The sequence below is a fragment of the Hibiscus syriacus genome, unplaced genomic scaffold, assembly GCF_006381635.1.
Source record: "Hibiscus syriacus cultivar Baekdansim isolate YM2019G1 unplaced genomic scaffold, ASM638163v2 tig00112530_pilon, whole genome shotgun sequence".
Lineage (NCBI taxonomy): Eukaryota > Viridiplantae > Streptophyta > Magnoliopsida > Malvales > Malvaceae > Hibiscus > Hibiscus syriacus.
This window is the reverse complement of record NW_024063358.1, coordinates 1,000,032-1,015,263: the sequence shown is the minus strand read 5'-3', so window position 1 is coordinate 1,015,263 and position 15,232 is coordinate 1,000,032. Positions and strand designations below refer to the sequence as shown.

The 15,232-nt window shown below is 36.6% G+C and overlaps 3 protein-coding genes across 3 annotated transcripts; all 3 read right to left on the bottom strand.

Annotated features, from left to right (window-relative positions):
* Window positions 1-8,249: 8,249 nt before the first annotated feature.
* LOC120181760 (submandibular gland secretory Glx-rich protein CA-like) lies at window positions 8,250-8,846 on the bottom strand. Its single transcript, XM_039186828.1, has one exon. The coding sequence runs from the start codon at window positions 8,844-8,846 to the stop codon at window positions 8,250-8,252; it is 597 nt and encodes a 198-aa protein (XP_039042759.1).
* A 113-nt stretch (window positions 8,847-8,959) lies between these two features.
* Window positions 8,960-11,094, bottom strand: LOC120181650 (centromere-associated protein E-like). The gene is made up of 2 exons (XM_039186736.1): window positions 11,007-11,094; window positions 8,960-10,884 (listed from the first exon to the last, which is right to left on the bottom strand). The coding sequence occupies exon 2, from the start codon at window positions 10,879-10,881 to the stop codon at window positions 8,980-8,982; it is 1,902 nt and encodes a 633-aa protein (XP_039042667.1). The 5' UTR covers window positions 10,882-10,884; window positions 11,007-11,094; the 3' UTR covers window positions 8,960-8,979.
* A 2,193-nt stretch (window positions 11,095-13,287) lies between these two features.
* Window positions 13,288-13,803, bottom strand: LOC120181759. The gene has a single exon (XM_039186827.1). It carries the CDS (start codon window positions 13,801-13,803, stop codon window positions 13,288-13,290), a length of 516 nt encoding a protein of 171 aa, XP_039042758.1.
* Window positions 13,804-15,232: the final 1,429 nt, after the last annotated feature.

The following is a 15,232-nucleotide window of genomic DNA, read 5'->3' as shown; positions in this document are numbered from 1 at the left end:
GATATGATTTTCAGATTGCTAATAGTACCTATGCAATCCCTAAGATGCCCCATAAACCATGTCTATGAATCAGAAGTTTCAGTTTTGCCAACCCCGTAAGCTATTGGCAATATCCCATTGTTAGCATCCATGGCTACTGCTAATAAGTTTACTCCAAGGTATCGACCTTTCAAATGTGCTCCGTCAACTATAATAACTGGGCGCATGCAAGTAATAAACGAACGAATCTACAAAATAATATACACAATAAATATAATCATTTAAATGTGAAATGCATGTAACTAAAAAAAATGAGTCAACAGAATTATATTGATTTACTAACCGTAGCACCAATGGCGATAAACAGCAACTCAAAGCGTCCATCTCTATCTGTTTTGATATGAGTTACCGACCCATGATTTTTCAGCTTTAAATTGTGATAATAAGCCGACAGTTGGGCAAACGATGCTTCTGGCGACCCCCTCAACAATTCCAAGGCATAACATTTGGCTCTCCAAGCTTGAGAATATGATATACTAATCTTGAACCGAGCATTCATGTCAGTCATAATTTCATGTCCCCGATATACCCTGCCATTCAAAAACATTAACTCAGCCAGAAAACCACCCAACACCTTTTTGTTTGCCTGTCTATGGTGAGGAAAAACTTGGGTTCCTGAACATGTATGTTTATCAATAAAAGTCCTAACTTGTAACATTTCACAATCTTTTATCCTCTTTGCAATCATATGCCACGTACAGTTTTTGTCAATCATACACCTTGTTTCGAAACGATCTTTGCTTGATTTGTTAACTTTTAGTTGATAGCCATCTTCCACACATTTCGTATACAAAGCTATCTTCAAGTCTTCATTTGTATCAAAACAATCATCTTTCTTGATACGAATAAGTTTTGTGTAACAATCAACTGCTTTCTTTACCAACTCTTCTTCCGATATCTAAAGTAATTCTGGCATATTCCAGTTATACTCCCGTGCATTTTCTTTTCTTCGGGGACTTTTTCTTCTTCTTTTCCTTCTTCTTTTTCTTCTTCAGGATTATATGAATTACAGAATGGATGTTCAACATGTTCATTCACAGTCGTAACTTCCTCCTCATTATCATCAACAACATCTTCCTCGATAACGGTTGTTTCATCATCAAAATTCGGGTATTGACCAATATCAAAATCATTACACGCAGGGTCTGTTTCTTCTGAAACATCATCAAAATCCGAGTATTGACCAATATCAAAGTCCGGGTATTGACCAAGATCAAATTTCGAATACTGACTAGTACTCACAATTTTTTATGTTGACTCATCATCGTCTAATTGGCCAATACGAAAACCGGAATTTGGTGCTGAAAGTTGATTGGGATTTGGATTAGAGAAAGGTTGTGGTTTTAAGAAAAACTTAGTTGATTACTACCCGCTACTGACCCAACAATACTACTTCTAGGTTCAACAACATACAATGTAACATCATCACTTGAAACACTAATGTAAGCAATGAATCGTTCAACATCTTCATTGTCGGTTAACAAATAAACTTTATCATTTCTCTGATAAGATAGCCTAAATCCACTTAGGGGCTCTAAATTCAATTTCTTTGAAACACATAACATTAGAGTTTCATAAGTTAACTTTTTTAATGACAGTTTTAGTTGAAGATTCATGGGTAAAGACATATATTGTAAAACACCATGAACATTCTCCCATGACCCTCCAAAACACAAATCTATCCAAATATGATCAACATTAGATGATTTCATGTTTGTAAATTAATTTACTAAACAAACGAGCTGCGAAACTAAGACATGTTGCCGGATGGGGAAGGATGTAGGAACGGATGTCGCCGGAGAGAGTGATAGATGGAGATGTAATGAGTTGCGATTTAGGGATTTAGGTTATGAGTTGTTGCTGCTGCGTAGATATATACACAAAATATTTGTGTTGCGAAACTAAAACCTATTGCGAACTTTGAAAATCGCATTGCGATTCTGTATTATCGCGTTGCGAAAGTAAGTATCGCGTTGCGATTTTCCTAATTCACAATGCGAATAAGTAAATCGCAATGCGAATTTGAAAAATCGCAATGCGATACTGACTATCGCAACGAGATAATACAAAATCGCAACGAGATTCTGACTTTCGCAACGAGATTCTGAAAATCGCAATCATCTTCAAAATCCCAATCACAACCGGCTTCACCTTTTGGGACTGTTAACTTAGATGATTTTTAAATGCAAACGTTGTATTATGTGTATTTTATGTGTGCACTTTTAACATTTTCAGTTAGGCATGTATTAGTAACTTGAGTTTGAACATTGCTATGATCTGTTCATTTGTGATCACTTATTAGACATTCATTTGACTATCGTAACGGGGAAATCGCAACGCAAAAATGGCTATCGCAACGCTAAAATGGCTATCGCAATGCGAAATGAAAAATCGCAACGCGAAAATGGCTATCGCAACTAGAATATCGCAATGCGAAATGAAAATTGCATTGCGGTTTTCTCGTTGCGATTTTCATTTCGCATTGCGATTTTCTCGTTGCGATAGTCAGTTTCGTGTTGCGATAGTCTGTTTTGCCTTCAACATAATGCAGATTGAAAATCAACAAATCAACTATTACATTTCAATCAATTAAACAAGCACAAATAAGAATTATGTACACACCAATTAAACAAATCAACATTTACAAATCATTTTTTACAAATCAATTAAACAATCGAAAAATAATAATAATTCTTATTTCCTCATCAATTATTGAATCAATGAATCAACTTTTGCACCCGTACATCCATTTCACGCAGCTCGCTTAAGGATTAACCTGCAAAAACTAAACATTTGCTCAAACAAGACTTCCTACACATCTAAAACCTACAAACAACAAATTATTGAATTCTAGGTACTTAACCAAACATTTTCAAATCAAAAGGAGTATATATGTTAACAAAACTTGCATTTGACTTACCAATTAACAATGGATACTTTCATAACGCGGATGCAGGTAGGCAACGTCTCGAATATATCGCTCTAGCCATATAATGCCGAAACCACAAGCCTACTGCAGCTCTATCTCTATTGGTGGGAGGTAGAAACTCTGTGCTTCTCGTCGTCAAACGCGCCAAGCACATGCATACGAGAGGACCACAATCCCCTCTGGCTCCCGGTGATTGTTGTGGCACGGTCTCGTCTCTGACAACTGTGACATTGAACTTCTTTGGCTTCTTGTGTCCAGAATGAGTCCAATAATTAATCACATCCAAGAATTTAGCCAAATGAGAGCTCCATCCCTTGTTAATATCTCTCAAATCAGACAGTGATATGTAATTTATCATGCTGTCATATACTATTATCCTCAGGGATGGGAGCTGAAGTTGGACGAGAAGCCAATGATGACGTTCCAAAACAGGGATAAACACCTGCAATCATAAGTAATAATTCATTTATTTGCGCACTTATTTATGAACACCTTCAAAAAATTTAAAAAATAAACACTAACCTTATCGACCTCCCACCATGTAGGATAAAGTTTAGCTTGTCCATTGCCCAACGAAAATGATTCATCTCGTTGATTCTTCAAGTGAACTGCGTGAAAAGCCGCCGGCATTATTGTATATCGCGATTTTTTTTTATTTTTCCTAAGCTTCCTTATTATTAGAAGACGTGACACCCACGCATTGATATGCTATTTTACAAAAAAAAAGACATATATTAGTGAATTACATTAATTTTTAAAAAAATTAATCAAAATCATATATAAGACAAATATAAGACTTACCTCCCCATCGAAATAGCCACTGTCTTCAACCCCTAATAACACACCCCACCAAGACCGATTAAGCAACAAATACATCTCATCGTTGAGTTTGCTTATGTCAGTGTAACACCCTTGGCTCCGCTCATGTAGATAAAAATCAACTGCGGTCTTAGCCCAAAAGGTGTATTATCCAGAATTGTTTCCGGTAGTTGTCTCCTCTCCACTTCAGATACCGGAAGGGTACTAGCCGGTAACTCATACGAGAGCCAACTCTCATCCATCATGTCCGGCAACGGTGGGGGTTTCTCAATAATTCGATATATTACCCCATGTGAATCGGGCTCTGGAATGGTGGGAGTGACCTCTTCAACGATGACAGTGGCCTCTTGAACGGTGGGGGGGACTCTTGAGGGATGATAGGGGCCTCTTGAATGATTGGAGGGGACTCTTGAGGGATGACAGGTTAGTCGGGCTTCTTCTTGCGGAGTCTTCGCACCATTGGGGTGAACGGAGACGTAATAGCATGTGCACGCCGTCTGATGCGTGAACTCCGTCATGCAAGGAAAACCCGACGTAAAGCATCCACCTTATCGGGCCGCTAAAAAAAATTAATACATAAATCAGTAAATAAACAGACATGATATTAAACAAAGACAAATATGTTTCAAACTTGCATTGTATTCACCCAAGTCATTATTCTATCATAGTTCACAAAATGCATCAGATAACATTCCAGAAGTAAGCACTTATATAAACATTTAAAAGGACAACATATATAAACATTCAAGAAGAAGAATAGTTTACTTTCGCAACGCGGAAATGACTATCGCAACGCGGAAATGGCTATCGCAATGCGAAATGAAAATCGCAACGACAAAATCGCAACGCGAAACACAAATCGCATTGCGATTTTCATTTCGCGTTGCGATTTTGTCGTTGCGATTTTCATTTCACATTGCGATAGCCATTTCCGCGTTGCGATAGTCATTTTCGTGTTGCGAAAGTAAACTATCTTCTTCTGCAAATTGAAACTTGAATGGATTGCATTACTTCAACCAAAAGACAAAAACAAACCAAAAACAAATACTAACAAAAACAGTTTAGCAGTATTGGCAGCAACCGAATGAATTTATAAGCAATCTAAGTGAAATGGTAATCTAAGTGAAATTACGAGTAAATTTATCATCAAGTTAATATGAAAAATCTTAAACTTACCTCGTTGCGTAGAGTATGAACCTCATTCTGCAACGACCATCTCACGTAGAGCGGCTACCTCACGCGTAAAGTAGACCTCAACACGCCATGCACCTCGTCTTTGCGTAAAGTACCGACCTCCTCACGCAAGGCATTGACCTCATCACGTAACTCTCCTAACTCATCCTGTGGAGGTGGAGGTGGAAAACCGGGAGATAAACGTCGTGACATCTTTGCCAGTCGCCTATCTTGCGGTGATGGTGGAGAAGAGGCTCGATGATGTGATAGAATAGGTGATTGCTGTCGTTGTGGAGGTGTATAGTCGGGTCGATCAGGTGATGGCGGGGTGAGGTGATAGCTCTGGGTGAGGTGATACTCCGAAGTGGAGGCTGCTCATCATCCGTGCCATCAAAAAAAACGCTTACTAACTTGCCACCAATCAGTGCAAGCTCAGATTCCGTGGGTGTCAGTCTCTGTAATGGAGTGTTGGCCTCCTAACAATATAAAAGCTCAAACAAAGTTAAACGTGTACTAGTAATAACTTGTTTATAAACATATGGTAGTATTTATGTTAACTTACATTATTTATTATCGTATACCGTAGTAAATCTTCCCATTGCAAGGTCCGTTTCCTCTTCCAGGAAATAGCCTTGGGAATATCATTTGAAGTTTTTATTGCATATGTCTTCATGGCGGGAAAGGCCTCAAATATCCAAATCTACAAACAATATATAACAAACATTAGTAATTGTTAAATAATTACTTATAATTTTGGAAACATTATATAAATTCTACCTTAAAGGCCCAAATAAAGCCTGTCAAAGTGTATTTGGAACCATCGCCATGCAAACTTTTTCGATCATCCAAGGCAGACGATAACTTATTCCATGTAGCTTTCCATAAATACGAGCCCCACGGAAACAGGTTCCACGCATTTAGGTCTTCTACCAATTTGATTAGATCATTCGGAATAGGTTGTCTGGCCTCTCTGCCTAAAAAGTCGGCATGCAAAAGTATTAGAAGGCATACTCGGACAACATCGACGTCATCCATCCGAGTAAAACCATCTTTCTTATTCAATAATATCGCCAGGTCTTTCACGTGTAGATTCGGCCTCTCCAGCTCAGGAAAAACCCGGGATAACCATGATGGGCGGGTAATGTGTCTAGTGTACCGACCTACATCATCGTGTCCGAAGCGTAGACCGGAGATTAAGCAAAACTCCTCCCGCCCAAAACACGTATATGCCGGTGGAAAATCAAACCATATCTCTTCATTACGACGTTGTATAGTATCTGGTAGATCCCTAGTCATGGTTTGAAGAAACAGGTGTGTCAACATCGCATCTCCACCGGGATGTTGTACTTTCAGCCATGGCACGAAGCAAGTATCCTCAAACATTTTTCTTTGTGCAGGTGAAAGCTTCGACGCAATTTTGGCCAGGTGACTTTATTCTTAAGGTCAATTGAGCCGAATAAAAGTTCTACAAAAATAATAAACATACTAAGTTAGATATACCAAAAACTACACTGTGAAGATATACCAAAAAACAATAATAAACATAAAGGTAGTAGTTTCTTCAAACTTAAATTTGCAACACTGTGAATTTCTTATTTGTCTTTGTTTTTGGTTGAAGTAATGCAATTCATTCAAGTTTCAATTTGCAGAAGAAGAATAGTTTCTGAAAATGAAATCGCAACCGAAAATGACAATCGCAACGCGAATTTGACTATCGCACGAGGAGATAAAATCGCGTTGCGATTTTCATTGCGTTGCGATTGTCGGTGATTTAATAAGCAATCTAAGTGAAATGGTTAATCTATTATTGAAATTACCAGTAAACTTATCATCAATTTCAATATGAAAAACCTAATAATAATGCAAAAATTTCAAAAATAAAATAATTAAAAAAACTAACCCTCGGTGGTTGATTTGGTTGATTTTCCATTTCTGATTGTGAGGGTGGCTCTGAGAGATGGAGATAGACGGATTTCGCCGGAGATGGAGACGGATTTCGTCGGAGATGGGTGAGAGAGTGAGAGATGGAGATGAGACTGAGTTGTGATTTTAGGTTATGAGTTGCGATTACGGGATATACTGTGGACGGTTCAGTGTTTCAATATTTATTCGTTTGGATTTTGAAAATAAATACGCTTTGCATACTAATGGCGCTTTGAAAATCGCATTGCGATTATGTATTATCTCGTTGCGAAAGTCAGTATTGAGTTGCGAAATTAAGTATCGAGTTGCGAAAGTCAGTATCGAGTTGCGATTTTGTATTATCGCGTTGCGATAGTCAGTATCGCGTTGCGATTTTCCAAATTCGCATTGCAATTTTCCAAATTCGCATTGCGATTTACTTATTCGCATTGCGAATTAGGAAAATCGCATTGCGAATCTGGAAACTGATTTGCGATAATGGAGATCGCGTTGCGAATTAGCGATCGCATTGCGGTTTTGTTGGTCATTTTAGCAAATCCGAAAAAAATTGATTAAAATCGTATATTATATGAGATTTTTTGTCACTGAGATTATTTTATCTTTTTTAAATCATTAAAGGAGCTTAATGAGTTTGTAATATAAGATCTTATCTAAAAACTAAGAAAAATAATAAAATAAATAAATAGAATGAATCTTATTGTAAGATACAGCAGATTTTGTTAGGTATACATTTTATCATTCTACAGGAGGTTGTTCTCTCCTGTAAAGATTTCTCACTCCTATAAGACCACCAAGTTTTGAAAACAATCTCCTTGTTCTCGTTCTATCACCTTCTTCATCAACATGGGTTGAATCAGGGTGAAGGTGATTAACCTCCTCAACGTTAGTTGATTCATCATCAGCATTCTTCGATTGATTTGTGGATTCTGCTTCAGTTTTTGGGGTTTCAGCTATGTCGAAGATGGAGCCCTTAAGCGGGTCGAAGTCTTCATAGTCCGAATCATCATTAGATTCTTTGGGTGGCTCTTCTTCTGGGTACTTGTGTTTAAGTGGGAATTTTTTAATCAAACGAGAGTTGGTGGGTATAAAAGGAGTTAGTTTCTTAGCAAATTCTTTATCTTGATCTTTTTGTTCTTTGGAAAGTTGTATTGAGCTTGAGTCCATTAATGGTTTATCTGACCTTGAGTCCGGATTTTTCATCTTATTGATCTCATCATCCTCCATCGGCAAGAACTCTTTCATCGTCATCGACATCGACATCCTCGTAGTCGGTAATGGTGCGGGTCGTTCGTTTTCTTTATCATTAAGTGTTGGACTCGTTGGTTTTTGTAACTTATTTGTTTCATCATCTTCCATTTTCAAGAACTCATGCATCGTCATCGATATCGCCTTCCTCAACCTCCTCATTGTTGGTAACGGTGATACTGATAGCGATCTTAATGATCTTGGCGCGGGTTGCTCGCTTTTCTTTATCTTGATCTTTATGCTCCTTGTAATGTTGTGTTGAATCCGTCGGTTCCTGTTTCTTACCTTGCTCATGGTCCTCCGTTTCCAAGCACTCGTATATCGTCGTTGTTGCCCGTAACGTTGATGGTGATCTTGGCGCCGGTTGTTCACTTTCTTTATCATGTGCTGAATCCGTTGCTTCCTGTTTCTTACCTTGCTCATGGTCCTCCTTTTCCAAGCTCTCCTCTATCTTCGTTGTTTCCGGTAACGGAGATGGTGATCCTGGCGCCGGTTGTTCACTTTCTTTATCATGTGTTGAATCCGTTGGTTCCTGTTTCTTACCTTGCTCATTATCCTCCATTTCCGAGCTCGTTGTTGCTGATAGCGGTGATGGTGATCCTGGTGCGGGTTGTTCACTTTCTTCATGATCATCTTTATGTTCCTTTTCATAATGTGTTGAATCCGTTGGTTCCTTTTTCTCACCTTGATTGGAATCCTCCATTTCTGAACATTCCATTGTTGTCGTTGTCGCTGGTAACGGTGATGGTGATCCTGATGGCCTTGGCTCGGGTTTTTCACTTTCTTTATCATCATCTTTATGTTCGTTGTAATCATGTGTTGAATCCGTTGGTTCCTTTTCCTCACCTTGGTCAGAATCCTCCATTTCTGAACATTTCATTGTTGTCTTTGTTGCTGGTAACGGTGGTGATCCGGGTGCACATTGTTTGCTTTCTTTTATCATGGTCTTTACGTTCCTTGTCATGACGTGTTGAATCCATTGGTTTCTGTTTCTTACCTTGCTCAGAATCCTCCATTTCCGAGCACAACTTCAAATTCGTCATCGACGTGCTCATTCTCACCGCCGTCATTGTTGCTGGTAATGCTGGTATTGATCTTGATAGTCTTGGTGTGGATTGATCGATTTCTTTATCATGATCACTATGTTCCTGTGTTGAATCCGTTGGTTTTTGTTTCTTACCATGTTCGGAATCCTCCAATTCCGAGCACAACTTCAAATTCGTCATCGACACGCTCATTCTCACCTTCGGCGTTGCCGTTGGTAACACTAATGTTGATCTCGATGGCCTTGGTGCAGATTGTTCGTTTTCTTTGTCATGGTCATTATGTTCCTTGTAATGCTTCATCGTCATCAACATGGCCTTTCTCATCGTCCGTATCGGTGATGGTGGTCTTTTTGGTCCTAGTGTGGGCTGCTCGACCTCTTTATCATGATCGTTATGTTCCTTACCCTGCTCGAAATTCTCCATTTCAGGGTACTGCTTAATCGTTAACAATGCGGTCCTCCTCGCAACCGACGGTGATGGTGGTCTTTTTGGTAGTGTTGGATGTTCGCCTTCGTGATCATGATCATTATGTTCCTTACCGTGCTCGGAATTATCCATTTCCGAGCACTGCCTCACTGTTAACAATGCAGTCCTCCTCAGCACCGGTAACGGTGATGGCGATCTTCTTGGTCTTAGTGTAGGTTGTTCGCTTCCTTTATCATGATCGATATGTTCCTTACACTGCTCGGAATCGTCCATTTCGGAGTATTGCTTCATCGTCATCAACGCGGTCCTTCTCGCCGGTGATTTCGACCGCGCGCTTGCTTTGCTTCTCGCACGCCTTTCGTTTTCTTGGTTAAGCAATTTCAAAGCTTCTTCCTTTTGAGCAAGTGCGTCTTTGAGTTTGGAAATTTCTTCCTTAGCAGCAATAGCCGCTTCTTTGGCTACATTTGCTTCAGTTAAAGCCTGTCTCATTATGTCCCTTAGTTTATGAATCTCATCCCTGGATTTATTGTTGGCTTCCTCTGCTTCTTTGAGTGAATCCTTCAATGTTTTGCACTCTTCTCGTGCAGCATTCTTTTCGAATTCACCCTTTTTAATGCATTCGACGAACCCTTTCTGTTGTTCACTCCATGCGATGATCGATTCTTCGGCTTCTGCCCTTAATCTCTCGGCGATGTTCTTTTGTCGATCGGCTTCTCTTCGTTCGTCCACGCATTGATCCTTGACTTTCTTCAGCATCACCTTCAATTCCTCCACTTCCTTTTTGGTCTTCTTCAGCTCTTCCTCTGTTGAAGAGAGCTTGTCCTTGGTTTGATTCGATTCGATTATCACTTCCTGCAATGCCGAAGCCAAACCGTCCATGGCTTTCTTGTTGTTATCCTCGGCTTCGATTGTGCGTCGCAGCTCGTTCTTCCACATCATCACCTCTTCGGCCAGACTCTTGGCCTTCTCCTGCGTTTTAGCCAAGTTTGATTTCGTGACTCGAAGCTCGTGTTCGAGGGATTCGACCGGAGAGTGATCATCGCTGGTGGAGCCCTGGGAGGCGATCTCGGACGAGCTCTCGTGTTTCTCCAGCAAGGACTTGATTTCTATCCTCGATTCCTCGAGCGAAACCTTGGTTTTCTCCAACTCTTTGGTCTGAACCAACAACAAATCCTGCAGTTTCCTCTCGGATTCTTTGGATTCTTCGAGCTCCTTTTTCAACGATTCGATGGATTCCTTGTTCGAATCTTCCTCGTACTGCCAGATGCTTAGCAAACTCATTTTCTGCCGCAAAATTCAATCCCACGAAAACTAGGTCAAGATCCGATGGGGAAATTACATAGAAATTCGTCGTGTTGAACCCTAAATTGAATCGGAAAACATGAAATGCTAAGAAGATGTTATACCTTGATTGGATTGGAAAGACTTGGGATTGATTTCCGCGATAATGTGGGGAGATTTCCTTAGCCTTGACAAACGTTTGACGGAAAATAAGAAAAACACAATTAATTAACAAGCAATGGGTTCTAAAAATAATAAAGATTTAATGATGGGGATAAATATTAACTATATTTTCTAATGACATGTAGAAATAGAAGCAAGAAAAGTCATGTTGGAGAAAAATATGGCCACAAAATCTAATTAAAAGATATAAGCAGGAGAAAAATACGAAGCCGAATTAAGTAAATTGGATAATTTAATAAATCTATATACACGTGTAAATAGAAGGTTAAAATAGGATAAGTACACCTCTAATGGATAAAATTTAGGGTAAATAGTATCTAAACTATCAGGTCTAGTCTATTTTGATATATAAATTTTTGTTTTTTTTAAATCATACATAATATTTAGTTTTTGTTTTATTTTAGTACATCATCGTTAAAAATTTAATGGAATGGTTGATGTGGCATAGCTCCGGTGGTTGTACAACTAATTCGAATGGTAGACCACTAGAGAATGACGAGTCAACCAACATACTCCAGTTTCAGGCCCATCAAACGATGGACCGTATAGATCGAAGGATTAAGAAATCGAAGAGTTCATCTTTGATTTGGGGACATTGAGGCGTTTTCCGATGAAATAAAGGTCGAAATCGCGTTAAGGGGTTGAGAAGGTGTAAGTTTAGGCTTCAACAATTGATGGGATGCGACGATCAAAGACTATAAAACCAGTGTTACTAAAATGAAACAAAACTAAACCTCATATATGATTTTAAAAAAATAACAAAAGTTTAGGTAATAAAATAGATCAAAACTGGTAGTTTATGTATTAAAATAGACCAAAACTGAAGCTCAACCTAAGACTTCAAGGAATAATAATAATTCATTTACCATCGAGGTTGCTTGATTCATACGTGTTTAATTTAATTTATATAATTCAAAATGTTTTGATTCAACCCTAAATAAAACACATTAGTAGATTACACCATACACACTCTATGTACAAACTCAATTTATTTAAATTCAAACCCTCTAAAAATAATAACACTCTCATCTATCACTGAGGTCGCTCAATAGAAGGATTCAATCCAATTAAATTAACTCATATGAATCAAATTTCATATAATAAATTCTAAACCAAAATAAGGGAAAAAATCGAAAATAAAATAAAATAAAATAAAATAAAATCCAACAATTAATAACCCAACGGATCTCCACTCAAGAGACAAAATCTATGTCACATTATAATCACTGTTTATATCGGACCATAATGATGGAGGATACAATATGAGAACGATGAGAAGGAAACGGGGGATCAGGATCACGGGTTCTATGGGATCCATATTTATACGACTTCCATTAATTTCATTTACATCTATCTGATTCTTGCGGTCCACTACACTTTGAAATCTCACACGAATCTTCTACTTTCAAATTTACTTCAATTTTTATATTGAAAACAATGGGACTTTTAGAACCAAGTTTAGAATAAAAAAGATTTAACGGGTAATCCATATATTGGTTCAAATGGTAAACAGATTGATATTACTTAAACAGATCTCGATTTTGATTTTTTCTATATGTAGAAAATTTATGTTGAACACTCACTCTGTCACCCATTAAATTAGACATTCAATATAAATCGATCCGAATTAATTATGACGAAATCATAAAATCGGACTGGAAAAAAATGTGATGCACCATAAAATGGTGCAGTAAGACAAATCACGACTCTTTGAACTTAAAGTAATATAATTCTATTTTTGGGCAGTGATATTTATGATCAAAAGTCAACATTCTTGATATGCATGAACAATAGCGATGTCATAAGCTTAGGAAAAAGATTGAATGACCTAAACCTAATTCAACGTCCAATTACTTGTTATACTAGGAATCTTGAACCACACCCTTTCTTATTTGAAAAATAATTACAAAAGATGATCGATTCGGGTCGTACATCTGATTTTAATAGATAAATCTTTTAATATGAGTTTTCTATATATAAAAGGACTGGAACATGAAATATTGCTTAAACAATATTAAGTTATTTATCATTAAAACCAATCTTATTAGTTTTAATTATATTTGATAAATGATATTCGATAAAATCAAATTTAAAACAATTACTACGATTTATATATTGTATATAAGTAAGGATTTGAGCTGATATTAAGAGTGAAAACTTTCGTTCCCATACAACAATTATATAAGAAAGAAGAAGAGTAAATTCATCGTTGAAAATGAAACCCTAGAAAATTTGATTAACTCTACCAATCATTAATCTCATACTCCTTGAATGCGTGAGAGGATTCTTCTTCCCTTTGAAACTCAGCAGCTTAGACCAAAACCCTTTTCTCTTGTTCTTCTCGTTCAGAGCATCTTCTTCCTCCGCGTTCCTTGTCACCAACACAACCGATCTGCTCTTCTTCAAACCCTTAATACTACCGAGCTTCACCATGATCGACGACGACGAAGTCGTTGACAATGAAGACGATGGAAACAGCCCCTTTATTCCCGTCCCGCCGAAACCATCCCGCTTGCGATGTTGAGAGACGGCGGAGGAAGCGGTGGTCGAAGTCGGAAGAGAAGAGTCGTCGGCGGGAGAAAAATACGGCGACGGAGAGGAAGAAGCGAAAAGTATGGAATTAACTTCATTGTATGAAGCGGAAGAAAGAAGAGATAATCTCTCTCTTAAACACGAAGCGCAAACCCCTTGCTTTTCATTGTGATTTTGGTGGTTCTTACATCTTTCAGGGAAACCCATCCCAGAATTAAAAAATAAAATAAAATCAAACTCAAACTGTTCGATCTCTTTGTTGCTCTGTGTATGTGTGTATATACACGCACTATGCTTCCTAGAACGTTCAGCGCACATGGTCGTATGCAAAAGTGTAATCTATGCGTTTAATACTTAAATTCTCAGATTTAGTATATTTAATACTTAAATTTTTAATTTTCTTCAAAATTATATATAACGTTTATTTTTTATATCATTTTAACACTCAGCGATGAAAAACTTAACGTGTTTAATATTTAAATTATTAGTTTTAATCTATTTTAAAATTAAACTTTTAATTTTTTTAAAATTTAATATTAAATTTTGATCATTGTACTAAAATAAAACAGAAACTAAAGTTTCTATCGATGAAGTACCGAAATAAAACAAAAATAAATAAATTTTATATATGATATTAAATATTTTAAAAAATCTAAATACTAAAATGAATAAAAAATAATAATTTAAATATTAAACGCGTAATGTAATATGTGCAAGAACGTATCTTTGAGTTAGGATCTTTTAGATCAATGTGGTGGTCATCGCCGTTGGATCATTTAAGAGATCATGATATTTGATGAAATATTTTCAAAATTAAGACAGCGACTTAAGCTTTCGCACTCTCACGTGCAGTGGGCCCACCAAATTCTGAACACCATTTAAACTTAAAAATAAATGGGTATATCACAACCGTGACCATTTAACTATGAGTTATTATAATTTAATAATAGTTTTTTTTAATTTTATCAATCAATTTACTTACGATATGTTTGTTTTGCGTAAAATATTTTTTTTTTGTAAAACGTTTTCCTCATTCTTCAGTATTTGGTTGGAGGAAAACTTATTGGTCAATATAAAACATTTTTTTGATGAACATAATTTCTTTTACATTTTTTGAAAAATGACTTACGGTATGATTCTCTGAAAGTTATTTTTTAAACTTTTTACTTTAAATAATAAATAATCAAATAATTTTATTTTAGATATTTAATATTAATATAATTTTGATCAAAATGTTATTTACTAAAATATTTAAAATATATTTAATAATATAATAGTATTAATATTATAATAATATAATATAAAACAATATATTTTTATTTTAATAATTTCTAAATTATTCATCATCTAGTGAAAAATGATTTACACAACCTATTCCAAACATCGTAAAATATTTTTTGAAAAACGTTTTTCAGAAAATGTAATTCATTTTACGAAAATATTTTTCAAAAAAAAAATTCAGTGAAACAAACATACCCTTAATTATTTAAATGATATTAATCAAATCATCTGTTCAATAACATTTGATGGAGTTAATGTAATAGATAATAAAAATGGTATAATCGTACACATGTTTTTCATTACTTACATATTTTAACAATTTGATCTTAATTTGAATCTAATTTAATAAATTTAA

What these genes read in the sequence shown, in the direction of transcription:
- LOC120181760 (XM_039186828.1), bottom strand. Translation starts at nt 8,846, where the DNA reads ATGGAATGTTCAGAAATGGAGGATTCCAATCAAGGTGAGAAAAAGGAA.
- LOC120181650 (XM_039186736.1), bottom strand. Translation starts at nt 10,881, where the DNA reads ATGAGTTTGCTAAGCATCTGGCAGTACGAGGAAGATTCGAACAAGGAA.
- LOC120181759 (XM_039186827.1), bottom strand. Translation starts at nt 13,803, where the DNA reads ATGGGTTTCCCTGAAAGATGTAAGAACCACCAAAATCACAATGAAAAG.